This window comes from Theobroma cacao, chromosome 9, assembly GCF_000208745.1.
Source record: "Theobroma cacao cultivar B97-61/B2 chromosome 9, Criollo_cocoa_genome_V2, whole genome shotgun sequence".
Lineage (NCBI taxonomy): Eukaryota > Viridiplantae > Streptophyta > Magnoliopsida > Malvales > Malvaceae > Theobroma > Theobroma cacao.
In genome coordinates, this window is record NC_030858.1 from 35,742,472 (window position 1) to 35,768,463 (window position 25,992).

A 25,992-nucleotide genomic window follows, 5' to 3' on the forward strand; every position below is an offset into this window, starting at 1 on the left:
TTAATGAAACATAGGATTCTTGCTAATGTAAATGGCAAATTGATTGTCACAGTACAGTTTAATAGCATTTGTCTGACAAATTCCAAACTCTGCCAACAAGGATTTCAACCATATTATCTCACAAGATGTTGTTGCCATGGAACGATATTCAGCCTCAACTGAACTTCTAGCAACTACAGATTGCTTTTTAGCCTTCCAACTAACCATTGAGTTTTCAAGAAATAAAGCATATCCAGTGACAGATTTTCTAGTATTTGGACAACTTGCCCAATCACTATCAGAATAAGCTTGAATTTGCAAGTTTGACTGTGAATGCAGTAGAAGTCCTTGTCCTGGTGCCCCTTTCAAGTATCTTAAAACTCTGAATGCTGTAGCTAAATGATCATTTGAAGGTTTGTCCATAAATTGAGATAACACTTGAACAGCATAACAAACATCTGGCCTTGTAAATGTCAAATACAATAACTTTCCAACCAATTGTCTGTAAATAGTAAGATCTTTCAATCGGTAATCTTTAGTGGATTTCTGCAACTTGTAATTATAATCCATAGGGGTTGACACTGGTTTAGCACCTAGTAGACTATATTCTTCAAGCATATCCAAAACATACTTGCGTTGACAAACAGATATTCTTTCAGGAGATCTAGCAATTTCCAACCCCAAGAAATACTTAACTATACCTAAATCTTTTAACTTGAATTGTGTACTTAAGTACTCTTTAATGTTGTCAACTAACTGATCAGATGTACTACCAATCACAATATCGTCTACATACACCAGCAATGCAGCAAAATTTCCATCTCCAGTAGACATAGTAAATAAAGAATAGTCTGACAAAGATTGCTTAAAACCATACCTGATGAGAGAAGTTGTAAACTTTGCATTCCATTGCCTAGAAGCTTATTTTAGCCCATATAAAGACTTGTGAAGCTTGCAAGCAAGTTTTGTATCAGATGAATACTCCCCCTGAACTATATAACCTGGTGGAATCTCCATATAAACTTCCTCCTCAAGGTCACCATGAAGAAAAACATTATTTATGTCAAGCTGCCTTAAACACCACCCTTGTGCTGCTGCAATAGCTAGAAAAATTCTAACTGTAGTTTGCTTAGCAACAGGGTTAAACGTTTCTTGGTAATCAAAACCTTCAACTTGGCTGTAACCTTTTGCTACTAAACGTGCTTTATATCTTTCCACATTACCATTAGCTTTCATCTTCACCTTGTATACCCATTTACAGCCTATAGTGTGACAATGTGAAGGCAAGGGTACTACAGACCATGTTTTGTTGTCTTCTAAGGCTTGCAATTCAAGTGCCATTGCATCTTTCCAATGAGAATGTTGAATAGCTTGATGATAGGAAGTAGGTTCATGAATTTGAGATAAGGCCAAGGTAAAGGACTCATGAGTTGAAGACAGTTTATAAGCAGACAAGTAATCTGTTATAGGATATGAGGTTACATTGTTCGAGCTTGAAGGAATATCAATATGGTAGGCTTCCAAATATTTAGGAACATGTCTGGCTCGATAACTTCTCCTAGGTAAAGAATTGACATCAGGTTGAACAGACACAGAACTAGGTGTAACATGGTTACTGAAATTTGGAACATGATCAGTAGAGTCAATAGGAAAATTTTGAGTGGAATCAATGGAATTTGATGAGAAATGATTTTCTAAATAAATGTCATGCTCACCTGACTGACAACTAACAAGTGGAGGGTCATAATTAGGCAAAACATTAGAACTAACTTGGAAATGATCAAATATAGAAGCAAGTACACCAGGTGTTTGATAAAATGTAGGAACATCACTGCTATAACCTTTGGACAAAGAAAAAGGAAAAACATTTTCATGAAAAACAACATTCATGGACACTAACACTTTATGAGCATCAATATCATAAACTTTGTACCATTTAACACCATTTGGATATCTCAAAAACACACATTTACTAGCTCTTTTATCAAATTTCTTTCTGTGTTGAGATAAAGTGGATGCAAAACACAAGTAGCCAAAAACTCTAAAATGATCATAGGTAGGTAAAGCATGATACAATAACTCAAATGGTGTTTTATTGGAGAGAAGTCTAGTAGGTATTCGATTAATAAAATGAACTGCTTTCATAACAAAATCACCCCAAAATGACATAGGTAGATGTGACTGATGCAACAAGGACCTAGCTACTGTCAAAATGTGTTGATGTTTTCTTTCCACCAAACCATTTTGTTCAGGATTTTCATTACAAGACAAATGATGAATAATACCTGTTTTTGCATAGAAATCAGGTAGTTTAAACTCTAATCCATTATCTGATCTTATAATTTTGATTGATGTTTGAAACTGATTTTTAACAAAATTTTGAAAAGCAGGAATGATGCTTGATACATCATATTTATATTTCATCAAGAAAACCCAAGTGAAACGAGTAAAATCATCAACTACAGTGAGAAAATATCGTTGACCAGACAATGTAGGTATTTCATAAGGTCCCCATATGTCAACATGTATAAGATCAAAAGCATTCTTTGAACTTTGAATATGAATAGAAAATGAAAGTTTTTTTTCTGTTTAGCAAGGGGACATATTTCACAAAGCAAATCATTTGAACAGTGAATATTTGGAACTTGTTTATTTAACACACGTATCATTTCTATAGGAGGATGTTCTAATCTAAAATGCCATAGGTCAAAAGATCTTGGAGCTGAAGCACAAGGCTTGTTTGAAAAAGAGTTACAAGAAGTAAAAGAAGATACAATTGAAAAATCAACAAGTTTTTTCAGATTGAACTTTGATAAATCCTTTTCATCCTTGCTATCTTGCATGAGATAAAGGCCTGAGTAAACTCTAGCTACACCAGTCATTGTCCATGAGGTAAGGTCCTGAATAATGCAAACTTTATCAGTGAAAAACACAGAATTTGATGTAGAATCAATGAGCTGAGAAACTGATATCAAGTTAAATTTGAAACTGGGAACATACAACACATTTGACAAGGTAAGCAAAGAAGTTATTTTAACTATGCCAATGTGAGAAACAATGGCTCTAGTATTGTTTGCGAGCTGAACATATCTATTAACAACAAGCTTGATAGAAATGAATTTATCTAAAGTACAACACATATGATCTGTTGCCCCTATGTCTATGATCCAGGAACTTTATTTAATCATGAAAGGATTCACATTTTTATATCTAGTAGGAAGGTTATTTACAGTATTAAAACATGAAATTCCAGATATGATACCTGCAAAAGATGAGTTGATCAAAGAATGTTTTGCTTGGTGGTTGCTTGAAGAAGGAATTGATGAAGGACTTTTATCATTATTGACATTCATACCACTCCCATTGAGAAGATCCACCAGCTTATGAATTTGTTGTTTTATCATAAACAACTGTGAGTCAAAATCAAGAACTTCAATGCCATCTTCATGATTTTGCTGCAAGTATTCTGCATCAACATTATTACCAGCAGAAACTTGATTCACAATAGATTTTCCTTTCTTGAATCCACATCTTTTTCCTTTTGTAAATTTAAAATCATTTGGAAAACCTATCAATCTAAAACACCTTTCCTTGACATGGCCTTTTTTGTTACAGTGAGAACAAATGACATCACTTTTTAATTTCCTCTTTCCTTTAAAAATAGTGGCTATGGCTGCTGTAGATTCCAGAACTGACTGCCCTTGTATCAGTAAATTCCTTTGAGTTTCCTCTCTTAACACCAAGCTATAGACCTTATCCAAGGAAGGTATTGGATCCATTAATATGATTTGAGACCTGATCCCAGAAAATGAATCATTTAAACCATTCAAAAACCTGAATGTCATGTCTTTCTGGTACTGTTCAGTGTATTTCTTGAAACAATTTGGGTTGCACTTACCACATTCGCAACGTGGTAATGGTCTAAAATTCCTCATTTCTTCCTAAACACCCTTCAGCTCAATGAAGTAAATATCCACAGACCTACTTCCTTTTGTTATATTGCCTAAAGTGTACTGTAAGTTACACACCCTAGTATCGTCTAGCTGTGCAAAGTTCTGTTTCAGTGTATTCCAAATTTTCATCGCATTATCCATATAGAAAATTGTTGAGGCTATATGTGCTGTTACAGAGTCTAACAACCAAGCCACAATCAAGTCATTACACCTATTCCATGACTCAAACAGAGGATCCACAGGTTCTGGTTTAAGGATATTTCCATTAACAAATCCAACTTTATTCCTAACAGAGAGAGCAAGTAGGAATGATCTACACCATGGCACATAATTATTTGTTGTCAGCTTAGGGTTTATCACTAGTAATCCAGGATGATCACTATGATGTAGATAAAACGGTGATTAAGGGTTCTCGGTTGGTGAAACACTAGTCTTCGAGCCTAATTGATTTGCCATTTGCAAATCTTCAAATGAAGAAGAGAAATTTGTTCTAGTGTTTGTCATTTGTACCAAAATCTCAAGAAACAAGAAATTCCCAAAAAAAAAATTAAGAACTCAAACAACAAATTTGTACTGATTCAAAAAGCAAGAAGAAGAAAATACTTGCCTAAATCAAGAAAAACATTCATAGCAAGATTACCCGCTTTGATACCATGTTGAAATCAAGAGAACAAGTGCAGAGAGAGCAAAACGATGGTGAAGAAGAAGTTCTTTCATTCTTCGTTAAAGGAAGAAAATATCACCAGTAAACTATTTATAATAGTTTGTTTCAAGTAACTGACTAATGACTAGGCTAACTACATAATTACTTTACAGTTGAATGGTAAAATAGTAAAAAAAATATTTATATTAAATAGTCACATGACTTGCGCATGGCTCTTGTTACTAAGCCTTGGATATACTCTGGCATTTGGCATTCGATCCTCTGACTTCTTAAGGCTTTGGTCTTCTAACTTCTAACTCCAATTAAGCAAATTCTCCAAGTAAGTCTAATAATAATTAACTGATGCCTTAACGTTTTCGAGGAGAAAAAGATTATTGGAAAATAATATGCAAGAACAGGATGAAAACAGAAGAGAAAACTTATCAGTCAGGAGTCAGGACCCCAACATATTTGTACGCGTCAAATCATAAGTTAGTAGGTTTCTATTTGTTTTCACTTAATTCTGTTAACTAAACATTGTAAGAGTACTTCTTTTTGTAAGAAGAATAATAAATCAAATCAATTCAGATAAACTGTAACAAGTATCTTCTCCTTTCCCTCTCCTCACTCTCAGTTCCCTCCCTTCCCCTCCCGGATAAGGTCTGCTGGCAGTCGCTACGATTTGAGCTTGTAGTAAAAGAGGACAAAATACTCACAAAGTCAAATCTCCCCTTCGTGATACCATCGCCTTGTGGTGATTGCCGCGGTAGTTTTTTTTTTTCACATTCATTCTCAGATGAGGACATGCCAGCTTTCCACCAGCTCACTATCTTAATGATGTTTGACTCTTCTGGATAATTGTATAGAAAGGCTTTACTTTAATGCAAGGTCTGGCTAAAAATAGCGTAATACTAAAAAACATGAAATGCTGGGTGGGAGAGAGAGAGAGAGTAAAGAAAGGAAAAAAAAATGGGATCTAGAAAGTAATAATTTAGGCCAAAAAATGCAAAAAATTATACCATAAGTTGGATATATCGAGATTACTTTGAAATAAGATACAGAATGCAGATATGAGCAGGGACAAAATCCAAAAGATGATTGCCATGCCTGTTCACATCACATGCTCTCCCATTAAGAGATGAAATCATAAATTAACTCCTAAAATAGAAAGTTTACTTCTGATTAGCTGATCTCCTACGTACAATCATAAAGCCTAACTTGGCAAAGGACTGAGAATTTACAACTTCAAAATGCAGTTCTTTCAAGTTCAATATTCAGTGGACCAGCTTTCAGTACCCTGTTAGCAAGGAGTAGAAACAAAGCAAAGTAATCGTTGGAGATGGATCCAATGTGGTGGGCACTGAGCAGCGTCGGTAACAAGCATGAACCATTCTCAGATTACTAAAGATAGCGGTGAATCAGTTTGGAAAATTGAACATATCCTACTACTTAAATGAACATATTTGATATATCAGGTAGCAAGGCATTTCGATTCAACAGTTCGAGAGGAAGAGATGGATTTTTAAATTAAGGAAAAGATGCAAAGGTGTAATACATATTAGTCATGGAGAAAGGCCCAAAATTAGTAGGAACTAGGAAATAGTATTGCTTCAGTAAATAATCTGTTAGACACAACTTGCCCAAATTACACAAGAACCACAGGAAGTGGGGCTTTCGTCTGCAGCCAGTTCGATAGTGGCCAGCTGGAAAGGTCATTAAGTTCTCAGAACAAAACGGTGAAGGAGCAATTTTGCCATGCAGTCTGTACGTACTGCAACAGGGTCTGGTTGACTGGTTGTAAAATATGCAGAGATGCAGTCCCAGCAATAAAGATTACCTAAGGCTCCGGTCACCCCTTCCACCAAAACTGTACTGAAAAATAAATGCCTACGAGAGGTCTCTGCTCAGATTTAAATTTAATACGTTATAGAAATCATATCACCATAAAGAAAATATGGGAGAGAAGAATTGTGGGTGAAATAGCTGCTTCTCTCCTTCAATTCATCATCAGCTTGAGAGTTGAGAACGTGGAAAGCTGTTGAATATCACGAAAAACAAAGCATCTTATTCAATAACTAGTCGACCCAATCATTTAAAAGGTCCTTTGGGAGAGTTATGTTGCCGCATGCTCCATGGTTTTTCTTTTTCCTTCATAACTTCAACGACATAAGAATGCAGGCCGATATGTAGCCAATAAAATCATCAGCACCACGATTAACATGCAATGATTCAGGAAACAACACTAATAATCCTTACATGCGGTAGAATAAGATAACTGTATATGTTTTACATCGATCTTCAAGATTTAAAACAAATTTCAACGTGGTTGATTATTGTGATCACGTCGGGCATCAGGAGAGAAAAAGGGAAAAAAAAAAATGGTCCGCAGGCTGATTCACTCGCTAAGGAACGTGGTAACCTGTATGTCCTAATTAGTGAAACCAAATGATTTTAAATAGAAATTTTCAATTAATTCGTAGTATTTTGTTTTACATAAAACCAAATCGAAACCCAATTGAATACTTTTTTTGAATCAAATCCACCTGAATTAAGTTCTATTTATATGAATATTTTTTATCTTAAAAATTTTAAAATATTAATTTTTGTTTATTTAAACAAATTTAGAAATTAAACAAATATATTTTTTGTAAAAAACTAAAAAGTAAATAAAATATAATTAAAAAGTACGATTCCAATTGGATAATTTATTTCTCAATTTATGAATCGAAAATCGAATTCAATATATATATATTCAAATCAAACCGAATCAAATACAACAAAAAATCAATTTGCACCGAGTCGAACATTATGTCTGATGATATCAGTTTTCGATTTTCTCCATTTTTTTACTCATACCTTACGACCCCCTGGAATGGTCGCTGGTGGTAGCTTGCAATCAGCCTCTTAATCATGCCGTCAATCAAGGTAAAATAAAAAGGAATCCGAGTTGAACAGATCACCAAAGTCTTACAAAGAAAAGCTCACATTGATGACAATATATAACTGACGGATTGATCCAAGTTGGCTTGCATTCAGCCATAACTGCAAATCAAGGTGTATGAAGAAAGAATTAGGTTGACACAAAGCCATAGATAGACGCACCTCCTTTTCATTTTCCTCAACATAATCTTTTCAAGCAAACACGACAACAGGAACAGAAACATCCTAATAATTCTGTGGATATGGACTATAAGTACCTGAAACAGTCTTTCTTTTGTCACATTGAGAACAGTTTCTCCTACAAAGAACACTACAACTTACCGGATAGTCGAAGCAAGCTCACTCAGCCGATGACAACGCTAGGGAATATTAAATTAAATTATTCATTACCTAAAGATGTAAAAGAGTCTTTCCAGGAAATGTGTAGCTCAAGAAAATCATTAATTACTATTACTATTACTAATTATCCTCTACCTCTCCAGAATAAACCCATCTGTATCCTGTTACGCGAATACAAATACTATTTCGTTCCAAATCTTTCGTACTAAGGCACCTACGCTCTACTACGACATTCTCGGTCCCGTGTAATAACAAGATCTTGTACGTTTGATTTCAAATACTTTATAGCGACACAACAATTGCGCAACGTACGGTTCCACTGCTGCGTACGGTGCAACCGGAACCACGAAATCAAGCCCCACCAACCCCCACCCCCCGCTCTTTATACCAGACGCCATCAAATCAAGTAGTCGGGCAGACAAAGGACGCGTCTTGCCAGCCTGGCATTGTCCCGAGTTGGCCCGCACTCTCCACATCCGAATCAAATAAAAAATCCCCGAAATACCCTCAAGAAACCCGGAAAACCCCAACGTTCTTTCTTATCTCTCTCCCATCACTCTCTTAGATCACCCTCCCATCATTTCCTCTACCACAATGCCTTCATCAAAGCCTCTCAATATCTTTTTACTTTTAACGGTCACGATCAATCTCTGCTTCGCCGAGTTACCTTCTTTTCGAGAGGCGCCGGCATTTCGAAACGGCGGAGAATGTCCCAAGACAACATGGTCGTCCCTCGACAAAAAAGTCCACAACCCTTCCCTTATCCACATCGCGATGACCTTAGACACCGCTTACCTCCGTGGCTCCATTGCCGGAGTCTTCTCCGTTCTCCACCACGCTACTTGTCCTGAAAACATCGTCTTCCATTTCATCACCACGCACCGCCGCGGCGCTGAACTCACACGCGCCATTACCTCCACGTTCCCTTACCTCAACTTCCACCTTTACCACTTCGACAGTAACCTCGTAAAGGGAAAGATCTCGTCCTCCATTCGACGCGCGCTGGATCAACCGTTGAATTACGCTCGTATGTACTTAGCTGATCTGCTGCCAGCTGGAGTCCGGCGTATCATCTACTTTGACTCTGACCTCATCGTCGTCGATGACGTCAACAAGCTATGGAGCATCAATTTAGGAAGCCACGTATTGGGAGCTCCCGAGTATTGCCACGCCAACTTCACCAACTACTTCACATCCAAATTTTGGTCCAACCCGGTGTTTACGGCGTCGTTTAAAGGAAGATCAAGGAACCCTTGTTACTTCAACACTGGCGTTATGGTAATCGATTTATGGAAATGGAGAGAAGGAAAATACACGGAGAAATTGGAAAACTGGATGAGGATTCAGAAACGGTACCGTATTTACGAGCTTGGCTCTTTGCCTCCGTTTTTGTTAGTTTTCGCCGGTAACGTGGAAGGCATGGAGCACCGGTGGAACCAACATGGGCTCGGCGGGGACAACTTGGAAGGCTTATGTCGGGCGCTACACCCCGGTCCAGTCAGCTTGTTACATTGGAGCGGTAAGGGAAAGCCTTGGCTGAGAATCGACTCTAAAAAACCTTGCCCGTTGGATTCACTCTGGGCCCCTTACGATCTGTTTCGTCATCCGTCATTGTTCTCCGACAGCTGATAAACGGTGAAAGTCCAGCTTAGTTCATGGAAGTTTCGTAAAAAGATTGAGGACACGTGTAAAAAAGAGAGCACCTTGCGCGGTCGTGATAATATGGAGTTACCGCGGCTAAAGGCCTGTTAACCGCGACGGTCTTCACTTTTTGATGGTAAATACTTTGGTCTGTTTATATGCCAAAATGGGAAGTGGAAGCCAGAAAGGTGTTTTCCACTTTCAATTTCTTTTTTGTTTTTTAATTAGTGAGTTGGTTTGATGTTGTCTTTAGATTAAGAGAAAATGTTAATAAGCAGATGTGACCTCGTGGGGGGTGTCGGTTGTAGTATTGTTTTGATTTTTGTGTTACTAAAATATTCCGATTGTGGAATTATTTTTTGGGCCATAGATTTTGCTAATCTCATCTTGTAGAATACTTATACTATTTAACATTTTCAATTTTTCCTGTCAATATATATCTAATGTTTGTTATTCATAGGGGCTAACGTTCTATAATCTTAGAATTTGAATCGGTAGTGTCAATGTTTAAATTTTAAATGTTTATAAAATTTCTTGAAATTATTTTTAAAAATTCAAATAATTTTTTATTTTTTATTACATTTAAATTAAATTTTTAATGTTTTTAAGTATTATCTAACTTGATAATGTTGTTCTTTTACATGCGGACAACAAATTAAAGCAAAGGTTTTATCCGACAAGGAGGACAGGAAAGGGATAAGAATGATGAAAATTATTTTTAATTGCAAAATTAAAAACTTGTATAATTTCAGCACTCATTCTTTTTATCTTTCCTGTCAAACAAAGTCAACACTTAAAAGGGGAGGAATTTGATAATCCAATCGCAAATCGGCATGGAACTGTAACCAAAAGCATCAAAAACAATTAGAATAATGACCAAACCATATTAGTTGAAATTATAGTATTAAGTATTCTAAAGGCAACACAGGAAGATTTTGGATATCATATGCATAGCAGTGGGCGTTACATATATTACTATGACAAAAGCAGAATCCCAAATTTCACAAATCACAATACATACATATATATATATATATATATATATATAGGCTTTCTGATAACTTATGTATAACAAGTTTTAGCGGAGCTTTATTCCTACATCGCTTGGTTTGGTTCTTTAAGCAGAAAGGTCCTGGTAAGAGCAGATTCGGAGTTATAACAAGAGACCAACGGTAGACGCAAAGCCTGCAACACAAAAATAGTCAACAACACAATAATTAATCAGCTGACAGCAGAAGTAGTTATTTCGTCTAATGCCAAAAAGTTGAGAGGAGTGAAGGCGAAAGAGCGGTTTAATTTGCAGAGTAATAGGTAAGTTCACTTTTACAGAGGAGCAGCAGCAATTGAATTCAAAAGGCTGAACAAAAATCTGGAAGCGCATCGCAAATCTGATCTTTCTACATGCATTTCAAGGACTTGGCCAAAATCCAGGTGTTTGCACCACCGAAAGGATACTTCGTAGTCATTCGTAGGTGCAAAAGAAGGTACTTCTAAACTTAAACCAATAAAGGCATAACAACTGTTGAAAACATCATGCTGAAAAATCATGGGGTGTTTTTGCATAAGACGTTGATGAGTTAAACACATACCTCCTTTTCACCCACATGCACAGTACGCTCTTCTATGTCGCTGAAAGGTACCTTCAATTTGCTTAGAGCAGCTGGGCCTGTGATTGGGGACATTGGTGTTACCATGAGAGCGTCAGTTATGGTAAATATTGCCGGTCCAGTGACATATCCCCTGCCGCTTGTAGTGTCCTTGGAGTGAGACTTCGGATCCATTACAGTTAAGGCTACAGAGCTCCGTACGTCAGCAAAAGAGAGACGTGTCTTATCAGAAGTTAGACGACGGTGATTATACGCTCCGATGTACAAGTAGTATGGCTGCTGCATGTATTCTTTAATGTTTAATGGCTGTTTCTCATAGCCAAAACCTGGAGCAAGCTTGGGACTAACTAGCATTTCCATATTCTCCTTGGACTTTAAAGATTGCTTAGCATCAAGGTCCTGAATGCTATCATATAGGTTATAGATGTTTCCTTTTGAAGTGTCACCTTGCATTTCTTTTACTATAAAACCAAGTGGAATAGGAAGGAAACTGAAGAGCAAATCAATAAAGTCTTCACTCGCTTCAGCGCAGCAAACCCTGTTCTTGGATTGGCTTACCATGAGCTTGACAAAAATCTTCCCACAATCATTTGTTTCTGTCTCTAACTTAGATTTTGTGAAGCGTACCTGCTCAAAATCTTCCTTACTCGGCATGGAAACTGGGTTCTGCTCCAAAAAAGCTTCTGTCAAAGGTTGCTTTGATACCAGCAAGCACTTGAGCAAGTTCAAGGCCTGAGAGAAGACATCAGATTATGAATTTCTGATATGTTTATCTAACGAATAACTAGCTAGACATAGTTGGTTTTGGGTAGGACAAGTGGTCATGACTTTCTTGGGTACCTATCTTACCTTGTCTACTCCCATGCTGAAGGTCTTCTCTTCAATGGAGCTTGTGTCAATGATCCCAAGTTTAGAAAATAAGGAAAAGCTTGCTGCGGTTGACGAGGGCATTACTTGCAATTCATCACTTACTATAAGTCGGTTTGGTCCTTTGACAAATACGCCTCTGTCTCGAGTATCAAGATCCGTCCTCGTCGACTCGTTCATTTCCAAAGACATACAATCCATCCGCTCTCCACAATTACAAATAGCAGTCTCATAATGACTTAGTAGCTTACAACCAGTACGGCAAACAAAACACATCAGGGGTTTACTTTCATCAATTTTCAGTCTTAGCATCTTGCATTGTTATTCTGCTCCATTTTGTGGGTGTAGCAGCATGGTCTTGCAAGCTTCAGTTCGCAGGTGAATCATCTCAAGATTTTCAACACTTTTGTATAAGTTGTTCATGCAACCTATCCTTGTTGTTGGTTGTTGATTACAGGTGAGCCTGACTATTGCTCCGATGGGCATCGTCAAGAAACTGAAGAGGACATCAACAAAATCCTCATTTGATTCAACAAAAACAACTCTGTTGTTTGTCTTGTCCACCAAGGCCTTCAAGCTGATAGTATCCATGGACCTAGCTCTGGGCTTGGCTTCTTTCTTTGGTCAAATCAGGCAACAACCTTCCCAATCAGTAGCTAGCACTTTGTCTAAAACTGGTGTAACCTGCACCGTAAAACTGCATAACATAAGCTATATGCCTACAACTGAAGGAAAATCGAAAGAATAAGAAACAAATTTAAAACTAAATTGGTTAACAATTCCGCTTATAACAAGGAAAAAAAAGGGTGGGGGGCGGGGGGCTTGATTGTGAAATGAAAAACTACTAATCCTAACATCCTCTTCATGAGATTTGGAAGACTTGTTAATCAATCATTTCCTGAAGTTTTGATAGCTTGAGAAGCCATTAAATTTGTCTTCTAGAATTCAATCAGTAAATTAAATCAGGTGTACTACTAAAATTACATTCTTTCATAATAAGGGCATAAAAATGGCAGAAAAGGAGAATTAGAAAGATTCCAGTACAACCGTTCATTCTGTTTCAATGAAGAGGGAAATTTCAACTTCAACTTCTCCACCTTGTTCTTACCAATGGGTCCCTGCTCACCCCATTGCATGAAAACATGACTTCAAAGAGAAAAAAAAAACTAAGAATACATGTAAACAAGTGCATTTTTTTTTTTTGAAAGTTGAAAACAACTGCATTAGCATTTAGTGGGTATAGGGTTTAGGATATGTAAACAAAGAATACATGTCTTGTGGCATTTAGGATATGTAAACAAGAATACATGTCTTGTGGCATCCAGACATATATATTTTGTATATCTCACTCCTAGAGGTGTTTAATGGGTCAAGTTGAGCCTACCAGGCTTCTTTCTCTAAAGGCAAACTTGAGCTAGATTTTGATCGGCTCATTTAATTATGATTTCATTGTTAATTAATAAAAAAGTATTTTTATATTGATATTTCAAATCAAAAACTAAAAAGTTATAATAATATTTTATTAATAATAAGTTAATCGAGCTTAGTTTAAGAATCTATACTTAAACCTGACCTAAATCAATGCAAATCCATGGATCTAGGTCGATATAACCCACTTTTGAACACTTCTATGTCGTTCTTAGCAGTGTTCAAAAATCGAGTCAAATTTATCCACCTCTCTTTTGAAAATAATAAATATTATTTTGTATTAAGATTTTAATATATTAAATATTTTTTAAAAAATTAAATAAAATAATTTATTTAACTGGGTTGAATCAGGCTCGAGCTTAAAACATTCCTACCCAAGGTCGACCCACAAGCTCGTGCGGGTAGCCTGGCCTGGACACCTGTAGTCACTCTCCCTTCAGAGGATTTACGTGAATTGCAACACGTCACTCTTGTCCTAACAAAAAAGCCCTCAGATAGCGTGGGAAATTGAAGGAATGTAACTTTCCTATTGCTATGGAAAGTTACTATTATTTTTCTTCTTAATTCAGCCCTAACCCAAGCCCTTTCTTCTTCTTCTTCTTCTTCAAATGAATTTCAGTTTAGTTTCAAATCATTTCTTGTACCCTTTTCTTTGATCTATGGATTTGAATTAATTGATTTATTATTATAATCCCTCAGTTGGGCTCAACAGGCAGAATCTTGGACGCGACTGTTATAAGCCAAAGCCAACATCTCTTGAAAACCAGAAAAGTGAAGGACAAGAATGTCCAGAGAATTCTGCTGTAGTGTCTGGAGAAGACCCCGACAGAGAATGAGGATTTTCCAGTAAGCTCAGATGAAGAAACCATGTTTGGAACCTTCAGTGTAGCAGGAAGGGATACTTCTGGAGGTTGAGAGGAAGGCTGGTAAGTTCATAACGAAGTTCAAAGAGCAGAGTAATATGATTATTTGGAAGTTGAGAATTCTTCATCCCCATGGTCCTGGCACAGACATTTCCTCTCATTTGTCTGTCTTGTCTAATTTACAATATATAGTTGAAAATAGGATTTTTTGTATTCTTTTTACTACTAGAATGAAGTTTCTGCAGAACCATATTCAATGGTGACAACATGGTTTGAATTATTAGTTCAAAAGCTGGACAATTCATTGACTTTTACTTCATCAGCTTTTTGATTTATGGATTGGTTTTCTGAATCAATACGTCTCAAAAGTTTCACGCTATACATTGTTGTCTAGTCATAACTAAAAAGCAAAAATAACTAAATATAAGAAATTATTTTGACTCATCTAATGCTTTTAACAATTAAAAGAAAAAAAATATAAACTTTGGATAGTTTGTTTTTATGTAAAATATTTTATGACAAAAATTTTAAGGATTTATGTTTGTTTGGAGGATAGAAAATATATTTAAGATGTAAAATATTTTACTTGAAGGACGTAGGATGTTTTTTAGAGAAAAAAAAAAACTTTGATTCTAAACCTAGGAGTATTAGGTTTTATAAATATTAATATTTAACTTAAAATATTAAAAAGTAAAAAAAAATAAATATTTAATTTAAAAAAAATTTAACTTAAAATATTAATATTTAAATTATTCAATACTATTAAAAGTTAAAAAATATATATTTTTAATAAAATCATCCAATGCAATTAAAATTTTTATTTGTAAATTAAATAAATCTTACTCATAATTATAATAAAAAATATTTCAATGATTGTCATTTGATGAATACACATCTATAAATAGGTTTCGAATGTTTTACATTTTGATAAATATTTGTATTTTTATAATGTTATGGTAAAAAAGTGATGAGTTGAAATTTTTTTTGAAAATTAAAGCTTACTTTCATTATAGATGTGTAGTTAAACGCTTTGAAAAATATCATTATTAATTTTTTTATTTTCATTTTCATTCTTAATTTTGATCCCAAATCAATGAAAACCAAAATGTCACCATTGTTTTGTAATTAATTCTTTAACACCCATATAATTCCACTAGTGGAAAGTATTTTTCATCCAAACAATAAAAAATGTTTTCAATAGTTTATCTAAACAATAAAAAATATTGAATTTTCTGTAAAATATTTTACACAAAAAATTTTCCCTAAAAAATTATTTTTCAATAACGGAAAAGTACCTTTCAGGAATTGTACATATTTAATGCATAATTTAATGTGCACAATACCTTTTGTAGGGTCGTACTTATAGTATATATAAAATATATTATTAACTATTAATAATCAATTGAAATAGCCGAAGATATTACATCAAGTAATCAATTAGAACCTAAATCGAATAAATCAAACCGAATTAATTAAATTTAATTAAATCGTTTGAAATTAATCTCACACCACTATTCCTATACATGATCTATTCGTTCAAAATGAAGTTTAGTTATAAACCAAAATTAAAAAAACAAATTACTTGTAGGGCCAACCAAAGGTAACTTATTTTGTCACCGATCTAATTATTACGAAATTAAAAATTACTTAAAAATATAAAATCTAACATTTACTATTGGTTCACAAGCTTGATTATATAATAAGATGAAAAATAAATAATATATATAACAAGACTAAAATTATATCCTAATGGTGTTTGAAGTTATTTTGGTTTAATATAATTTGAAACTTATTAATTAATTTTTTTTGGTTAAGTCAAGAATTTATTGATGTATTGGAGAGATAGAAGCGTTAATAAGTATCGAGCAAGGACAGTAGGTTTAAATTTGGTTAAATTATGCAAAGTCCTTATATTATAGTAAAGTGGTGAAATTGGTCTCTATATAATAATTTGTAAAAATTTAGTCTTTATACTTTTTAAAATTAACAATGTCAATTCAATTGTTAATAATATTAATTTTTTTTCGATTATTTATGATAACATGACATTTTCTTGTTAATGTGCCATTGAATATGATGATGTGGTATTTTTAATTTATTTGACAATATTCTTTTCACTACTTTAAATTATAGAATACAAAAATTTTCTTCTTTGCCTTACAACGCTCTTATTCTAAATTGTACTTTTGATCTAATTCTTTTCCAATTCCATTTAAAACCGTTAGCTTATATCGGATAATTTCACTTATGCAATTATAAAATTCATATCATTGAATGATTATGTCATATCGCATTATTATTGCATTATTCGTGAAATACTACATTATTTTTACTATGTCCTCAGATTAAATGTCACATCAATAAAAAAATACTATATCAATACAACCAAATTATATATCAGTATAGATAATAAAAATTTTTTAACATGTTAAATTAACATTGTTAATTTTAAAAAACATAAAAATTCAATTTTTACAAATTATTATATAAAGATCAAATCTATCACTTCGATAAAATATAAAGACTAATTATATAATTTGAACTTCAAATTTCTAGCCAAAACATCGCCACCCACCCCTAAAGCAAATAGTAGACTAGGACCATGCAACAAGTGGCTCATTTCTTTCTACTCCTTATATTTAAAGTTTTATTTTATTTAATCATTTTAAATTATATAGAATTGACTATGAATTTGACTTAAATGCTACCTAACTATATTATTATTTTATATTTTTGTCCTTAACGTTAGATGGTGTTTAGGGAATAGATGTATTTATATATTAGCCAGTACCAAACTAGTTTTTTTTTTTGTTTTTTTGGTTTCTATGATTTTTTAATTTTGAAAAAGAGTAAATAAGAAAGAAAAAGAATGTTACCTTCATGAATTGTACATATTTAATGCATAATTTAATAAGATCTAAATTCAAAGTTTTAAGATATTTAAAAATAAATATTATTAATTTACAAAAAAAGATAAACAATTTTTGTTTCTCTCTAACTTTCTCTTACTCAATCTCTTCCTCTTCTCCCCTCAACAACAATAGATTCAAAATTCAAAATTCTTAATTTTGAATCTTCAAAATAATATTTATTATACTCTTCTTCTTAATTTAATTCTTAATATTTATATCACTCTTTTCTTTTGAAAATACTTTCAAAAAATGGTAATATATAATGAATTAAATGAAAAAAGCAATTGAAAAAGGTGGAAAGCAAAACATCAACCCTAAAGAAATATAATTGCTTTATGGGAATATAAATGTAGAAGGTGGTTTACAAAACTTACCCAACCTGCTTAGCAACTTGCAACACACAAAAAATCTGTAGAACTCAAGCTTTCTTTCAATACCCAGTAAGTCCACATATTCCAAGTTTGCTGGAGATTAAACAGGACGAAACAAAAATCTACCCAGTGCAACCTCCTATTAAAACTATAAACAGATGAACCCAAAAAGAAGCCCTAAATAAAAATCCTTTCTTTCCTTTGCATGAGTCCGACAAATTATCACATTGAAACTTTGTAATGAGGTCTTCATAGTGTGGGTTTCAAAGGTGTTCGGAAAACCTCTTTTGTTAATCAAATAAAAGTAATAAACAAACAATTATAATATATAGAAAATAGTAAACTAAGAAGAAGATTGAAATAAATATTATCTTTAAGAATCAAAATTAAGAATTTAAAGTTTTGAAATTATAATAGGAGAAAAAGAACAAGAGAAGAAGGGATTGGGTGAGATGGAATTGGAGTGAGAGAAAAATTATTTTTATTTTTTATTAAATAGTAATATTTATTTTTAAGTCTCTTAAAATTTTGAATTTATTTTTTAGTGAGATGGCATCATTTGATGTCCTGATAATGTATGAGAGCTATACACTGTCAGTACATTAAATATTTTTTCAATTTATAATGTAAAATAACTTTTGTAGAGTATTACTTATACTATATATATATATATATATATATATATGGACCAAGTTGTAAATTTGTGAATAGGATAAGGGTATTTTAGTCATTAAATATTTTAAAGTTATTCCATAATTCACGAAATAGAAAAAATCAGGGGGAGAGTCGAGAATACTTAAAGCAGACTTCTCCTCCATTTTAAAGAATATTGATTCTTGAGAAATTCTTATTCCTCATTTAACTTTTAAACTAAACAAAGTTTTAGGGATTGGTTGGGAATAGAGAGGGAATAGCATAGCTATTCTCCATACCAAACTTGTACTTAAAGTTTTAAATTTATTTTTTAGTGAGATGACATCATTTGATGTCCAGATAATGTATGAGAGCTATACACAGCATCAAACATTTTCTCAATTTAGTATATACAATAACTTTTCTAGAGTATTACTTATACTCTATATAGAATATATTATTAATGATTGATTTTTCAATTGATTCAATTGTAAATATAGTATACCAATAATTAATTGAAATAGGCGAAGATATTAAATCAAGCAATCAATTAGAACCTACACTAAATTAATTAAATTCAATTAATTTTGATCGATTTATTTGATTGAAATCAATTAGTACTCACTCCATGATCTATTTATTCAAAATAAAGTTTAGTTATAAACCAAAATTTAAAAAACAAATTACTTGTAGGGCCTACCAAAGGTCACTTATTTTATCACCAATCGAATTATTACGAAATTAAAAATTATTTAAAAATATAAAATCTAACATTTACTATTGGTTCATGAGCTTGATTATATAATAAGATGAAAAATAAATAATATATATAACAAGACCAAATTATATCCTGTAGGTGTTTGAAGTTAGTTTGGTTTAATTTAATTTGCAACTTATTAATGAATTGTTTTTTTGTTAAATCAGGAATTTATTGATGTATCGGAGAGATAGAAACGTTAGTAAGTGTCCAGTAAGCACAGTAGGTTTCCATTTCTAGCCAAAACATCATCGCTTCGCCCACCCTTAAAGCAAATAGTAGACTAGGTCCACGCAACAAGTGGCTCATTTCTTTCTACTCCTTATTTTTAAAGTTTTATTTTATTTAATCATTTTAAATGTAAATTTGACTATGAATTTTACTTAAATCTTACCTTACAATGTTTATTAGTTTATATTTTTGTTTCTAACGTTAGATGGTGTTTAGGCCATAGATTTGTTCATATATTAGCTATTACCAAACTTTTTTTTTTGGTGTCTATGACTTTTTAATTTTTAAAAAGAGTAAATAAAAAAAAAAAAATTTTACCCCGAAGAAATTTGACTTTCAAAATACGAGTTTGACAAGTAATTACATAAACAGTGATCGAGTCAAAATTTTATGTTTGGGAATGAAAATGAAAAGTTTAATGTTTATAGGAATAAAATTATAAAATTTGTAAAAAATTTAAAAAAAATTTAAAATTTTAAAAAATAAAAAAATTATAAGATTTTAAAACTTTGGGGGACGAGCCTCCTACTAGCTCCCTCCCTCTGCCTCTGTACATAAAGTTTATTTTTTTTGAAAAGTGAATTTTATTAACTACACAACGAAAATGTCATTATTAGTTGCAAGCTGAAGCTGTGTGAGACTTGTTTTGACATGGAAATCGGATTTACAAAAAGTAACTGTACAATAAATGGACACAACTGCTCACAAAAAATTAGCAGCAATCCTGCCAAACATTCGGCCACCAAAAATAAGACTGGATCAAAAACTGCCTCAGCACAAGGATTGTTTATTGTTGTCAAACGTTATGTGGCTTTATATACTACAAACAGACTTGGTTCCTAATTAATTTGCATCTTGCAGTGCTCATTATTGTTGTGCCCTGTTCAAATAATATTGATATGCTTTTGGTTTGTTTATGTTTGTATATCACTGTGAAATCATTAGCACTTTCGACTGTTCCAAATATTATTGGAAATAATGAAATTTTAATTTTGGGTTCATTTACAGCCTTTCAAGAACAGAAATAAATTTAGTGATATTTGTCAAAAGGTTAGCAAAGTTGCCGCCGATGACCATTGATCTCCTAACCTTGCCTTTGCTCGTACGGCACTAATTTATTATGTGTGGTTTAATTTGTAGAAAACCCTTTCTGATCCACCCCTTACCAAACCTTTATTTAATTTTAAGTGCCAAGCCTTCAAGTAGTTAGGCATGACCAAACTTGTGTTTCTTAGCAGATAAACTTTTATTTATAAGCCCTTAATGTGTAGATTAAGCTTGAAAATATAGGCATCAAAATTATCAATATCTGAGACAATAACTTAACTCTTTTGTTCATCTTCATGAACTTTTGCTATGAAATTAGGGTGCTTGTGTCAGTCATCCAATGTAGATGAAGCAAGTGCAAGAGTTAGTTGAAGTTAATAAATGATCAAGAATATGTTCATAATTTTATAGTTGGTCTAGAAAAACAAAAGAACACATCAACTTTAATTTTCTATTTGGCTACGCACTTGTCTAATTGTCTTGTGATGATTGCATTTACAGTAGAATTGACAGTACTGTTTGTTGTTAAAGGTTTGGATAAATTTTCGATGGGGAATATTTACATTACGGGAATTATAATGAGTGAATTTTTTTTATAATATTATGATTTTTTTAAATGGTCGATGGATATGTATTTTGTGAGATTTTATTAAACATTGGAAATTAAAGAATTTGTAACCACCGTGGAGCGGTGGTGCCGCCAATGCTAGCCTTCTATTTTTCCTCTCTGCCTTTTTTTCTTACCTTAATTTCTCATCAATATAAAAAATACCCAGAAGAAGTTAAAAATCAAAGAAGCTAAAGAGGAAAAACGTTTCTTGATTTCTCAGTTGGCAACGTTTTTCTATCACTCGTTTGATAAAATGTCTAAAAAAGCAAAAAAAAGAGAAGAAAAGGTCATATTTCTTCAAAACCTTGTTATCGGATCAAAAGTGTATTTGATCATTTGAGGTGGAGGCAACAATGCAAGGTCAAAACCCGAGTTGAAGGCAAGAGGGGCAGTTGTGGCAGCAGCAGCAGCAGCAATGGTGGAGAAACAGGACGTTCAGGTTGGCCCTTATTGAAGGCCAGTCCATTATGGCTCTTCCCAGGTCCCACACATGAAGGTGGAGCAACTAGCAAGCTAGCTTTAATTTCGTATCAGGCGAGGCAATCTAATTATAGAAAGCTGTCGATTTTTCAAAACAAGGGGTTCAATCAAATGCCAAAATCATTCAAATCCAAAGATCCAAAAGTCTGACTAATTATTAATTACAGTAATCAAATCTTGATCACTATCCATTTTTATAGGGGGAAAACTGTCAATTGACAAAGACTGTATTCATCACGAGCTTATATATAGGAGTAGCATTCTCTTCACAAAAACAAAAACCCAAAACAAAGTGCTCTCTTCTCATTTCTTCTTTCCCACTTGAGTGATCGAAAATGGAGATGTGGTCTCTTTGGCTTTTTCTCATCTCTTTCCTCATTGTAAGTGTGACAACTTGGATTTATTGGTGGAGGAACCCTAGTTGTAATGGCAGACTACCTCCAGGTTCCATGGGACTCCCACTTATAGGGGAGACCTTTAATTTTCTTGTCACATCCAAGTCCATAGATATCCATCCTTTTATTAAGGAAAGAATGGAAAGGTAAAAAAGCACATTAATCATTCAACATGTAGAATTGGAAACTTTCATCATTTTAAGCTATTGCTTCGTATATAAATATGGGTTGCTAAATTAATCTTTCATTTCTTAATTAACTACTAGATATGGTCCATTGTTCAAGACAAGTTTAGCAGGTCGATCAGTGGTGGTGTCGTCAGATCCTGATTTCAACTATTTTGTGCTCCAACAAGAAGATAAACTTGTTGAACTATATTACATGGATACCTTTGCAAAGCTTGTTCACAAAGAAAACGTCAATGAAGGTGGCTACTTGCACAAGTATCTCAAGCGCGTGCTTCTGAGTTGCACTGGCCCTGAATGTCTCAAAGAGAAGCTGCTTTCTCAATCTGAGGAAATCATAAACCATGAATTGCATGAGTGGACCAAACAGTCAGAAGTAGAAGTAAAAGCCCAAAGTGCTGCTGTAAGTAATTCTAGCTTAACCAAATATACTTCATAAAACAGTAGTTGCGAAATAATATGAACCTTAGACACCTGTTTGAGGAGAGGAGGGGTAGAAACGGCTATAAATCAAGGTCGACTTATTATTACAATGTGTACTTAGTTCTTTTCTTTTTTTTTTTCACTAATTTGATCGCATTTTACAGATGACACATGGGTTTATTTCAAAGATTCTGATGGGTTGTGAATTGGAAAACTCAGAGGAAAACTTAAGTGAATATTTTTGTAGCTTCTTGCAAAGACTTTTGACGTTCCCTTTGTATATCCCTGGGACTGATTTCTACAGATGCATAAAGGTTAATCATCTCTATTACACCTGTTATAACCTTCTAAATTTTTTAACAAAATTTTAAAATCTTTAAAAACTAATATCTTTCTCTCTCTCTCTCTCTCTAAATATATATGCAGAAGCAACAAAAAGTATTAACGCTTATATCTCAGTTGCTAGAAGAGAGAAGGAAGTCTTATTCCCAAGGTTGTAATAATGGAGATTTTCTTGGTCAATTAGTGGAAGGCATGGGAAAAGAAGCATTTTTGACGCCGGAGTTCGTCAGCAACGTTATCTTTGGTCTCCTCGCTGCTACCATTGATACTCTTTCCTCCGCTGTTACTTTAGCCATTAAGTGTGTATTGGATGATCCATCAGCATTGCAACAATTAACTGTCAGTGATTAACTATCGAAATATGATCATTCCGAATGATTTTTTTTTATGTTGCGAACATTTTCATCGTTTTTATACGAAAAACCTTGATTTCTTTTTCCTTTTTATCTATTTTTTTGGGATATGATTTCACCAGGAGGAGCATGAGGAAATTCTAAAGAAAAGAGAAGGCACCAATCTTGGACTTTCATGGGAGGAATACAAATCTATGACTTTTACTCATTATGTGAGTTAAATGGCAACATTTTCTCAAAGAAAGAAAATTGATTTCTTTTCTAAGATTTTTAATTTATTATTTTATTATTATTAGGTGATTAAAGAAGCGCTTCGATTAGCAAGTGTTGCTCCGGGAATCTTCAGAAAAGTTATAACTGATATTCATATTAATGGTATAACTATTCTTATTTATAAATTGATCTGTCTATTTTGGATAATTAAACAAACCCCAAACATATATTTTATGATCAATAAAATGTTTCTTTATTTGCAGGTTATACCATACCAAAAGGATGGATTCTTTTGATTATACCTGCGGCCCTTCAACTTAACCCTAATATATATGAAGATCCTCTTACCTTCAACCCTTCAAGATGGAAGGTAGATACTATGTAAATCTTTTCCCAAGCTATTCTAACTTTACTTAAACTTTTGACTGACCCAAAGATGTTGATCGGATAGAAAATTGATTGAATAAGATTTTGTTTGATTGATAATAAACACAAAACCCTTACTCCACACAGAAACAGAATTAATAATAGTAACCTTAACACATGCAAACACAAATAGCAGAAATTTAAAGGATTGCTGTATAAGTTTGAATAATTGCAAGGTAATATTTCTCTTTTCTCATATTGTGCAAATCTTATAATTAAAGAACATGGGAGGCATTTCAATAGCGAAGAACTTCGTACCATTTGGAGGAGGGAATAGGACATGTGCAGGAGCAGAGTTCAGCAAGGTTCTGATGGCAGTCCTTTTACATGTCTGGGTTACCAAATACAGGTTTATATCTTTATTATACTACTATAAAATTTGTACTTTTATGATTATTTACTTATATATCTAGCTACTATATATAAAGTATATCTAATATAGTGTCTTTGTTTTATGAATTTTCAATATAGGTTGACAAGGATCAGAGGAGGAGACGTAGCCCGCACACCGGTTTTGGAATTTACAAATGGTTTCTTCGTTAAAGTTTCAGAAAAGCAGCCATGACTTGTTAAATAATGCATCAGATATCAAAGAATAAAAGTGGACGTATAATCGTACTCTTAAATGAAACTTGTTTGGCTGCTATATAAGTATTTGTGTTCCATATGTACACTGTAGTCAACAATTTGGTGGAAGTTTAATTTTCTTAATAAGCAATACTTTCCTTCGTTAAGCTATCAACTGATGCTGCTGTATGATTTATATATGACAACTTTCATATGGTATAATTAAGTTCTCAGTGTTCATGGTATTCAGTAAAAATTTTGGATGAGAATTTAAGTAACAGGAAAATAAGTTAACAATGGTTTTAATCTAGGATTATCATCTATTACTCAAGGGAGTAAAAGGAGATCTTAGATTCCACAAACAAGGGCAGAGGATTGTTACATACCTTAATATATAGCATATTTGGTATAGGAAATAGTTAAGCTATTCACTTTCTATTCTTATGTATTACTTATTCTCTTGTTTGATTGGCAAATGATCCAAGAAATAGCTATTCTCTTGTAATAGTTAAATGTCAAAATATCCACCTAGTCCCTATATTCATACATTTTATTTAGTTTCATCTCTGTACTCAAAAATAAAACAATTTAGTTATTTGATTTTAGGAATTGTTTCAATTCAACATCTCTTCTTAATGAAATTCAATTTTTTCGTCAAATGGATGATATCAGCGTTGACATAGCACTTTTGGTGACGTGACATCGGCATAATGACGTGGCAGTGCCACGTGACATCGAGGTGATGACATAGTAGTGACACGTGACAATGTTGACATGGCACTGACATTCTGATTAAGTAAGAAAACATTTATATATGTTTCTTAATAACATAAATATTTGATGCTCAAACATTTGACTCATTAATAAGTATATGAATCATCGACTTAAATATTTCTATTTTTCAAAACTTTTTTTAGTTTGGTCCCTAAACACTTCAATTTTATTCAATTTAATCCCTGTATTATAGATTTTAATTTGTTCAATTTAATCCCTATAGCGTGGCATAAATTTTTTATTAGAAATTTTTTTTTCTCAATTTACCGCGTTAGCATTGTCATGTGGCATCGACACATCAGCATGTTAGTGACATGTTATCATATTAGTGTCACGTGGCACACCACGTCATCATGTCAGTGCCACTTCATCAAAATGTGCCACGTTTGCGCCATGTTAGCAATGATGACATCTCCTTTAATGGTAAAATTGGATGTTGTTATGAGGAGAGACTAAATTGAAATAATTTTCAAAATTAAGAGATTAAATTGCTTCGATTGTGAGTACATAGACTATATTGAACAAAATGCATGAGTACAAGGACTTAGTGTGTATTTTGACCAATAGTTAGTCTTCAAAATCTTCCAAAAACAAAGCTTAACTAATCCCAACCCCCCATGGTATTTGTCATTCCATGGTTGGAGGAATAGCCTCTAAAAATGATAAGACAAAATACCTCTTATTAAAAATTTTAAAAGTAATAATATTTTAGTATTTTAATCATAACAATGTTTAAACTAAAAATGAAATATTAATATTTTAAAAATATGAATGTTTAACTTATTTATCTATTAATATTTTAAATTTTTAATTAAAATATAAATTAAAAAATGAAAATAGATAAAAAATAAAAAATTATACTAATATTTAAATATTATTAAATTTTAAAATTTTAATGAAAATAAAAATTAAATTATTAAAAAAATTTACTTAATTTTGTCTTTTGGTATAAATTTTACTAAAATATATAAAGAGTATTTTTTTATGAAAATAAATCTTATTATAATAAAGAG

At 33.0% G+C, this 25,992-nt stretch overlaps 4 protein-coding genes across 4 annotated transcripts; 2 read left to right on the top strand and 2 right to left on the bottom strand.

Annotated features, from left to right (window-relative positions):
• LOC108663304 (uncharacterized mitochondrial protein AtMg00810-like) lies at positions 1-813 on the bottom strand. The gene has a single exon (XM_018126932.1). It carries the CDS (start codon positions 811-813, stop codon positions 1-3), a length of 813 nt encoding a protein of 270 aa, XP_017982421.1.
• LOC18590564 (probable galacturonosyltransferase-like 3) lies at positions 7,353-9,928 on the top strand. Its single transcript, XM_007016162.2, has one exon. The coding sequence runs from the start codon at positions 8,449-8,451 to the stop codon at positions 9,481-9,483; it is 1,035 nt and encodes a 344-aa protein (XP_007016224.1). The 5' UTR covers positions 7,353-8,448; the 3' UTR covers positions 9,484-9,928.
• Positions 10,591-12,281, bottom strand: LOC18590565. Its single transcript, XM_018126933.1, has 3 exons — positions 11,952-12,281; positions 11,085-11,834; positions 10,591-10,680 (listed from the first exon to the last, which is right to left on the bottom strand). Exons 1-3 carry the CDS (start codon positions 12,279-12,281, stop codon positions 10,591-10,593), a joined length of 1,170 nt encoding a protein of 389 aa, XP_017982422.1.
• On the top strand, positions 21,593-24,431 carry LOC18590566 (cytochrome P450 87A3). The gene is made up of 9 exons (XM_018126650.1): positions 21,593-21,842; positions 21,963-22,284; positions 22,469-22,618; positions 22,731-22,985; positions 23,122-23,211; positions 23,296-23,374; positions 23,476-23,582; positions 23,860-23,987; positions 24,110-24,431. The coding sequence occupies exons 1-9, from the start codon at positions 21,637-21,639 to the stop codon at positions 24,201-24,203; spliced, it is 1,431 nt and encodes a 476-aa protein (XP_017982139.1). The 5' UTR covers positions 21,593-21,636; the 3' UTR covers positions 24,204-24,431.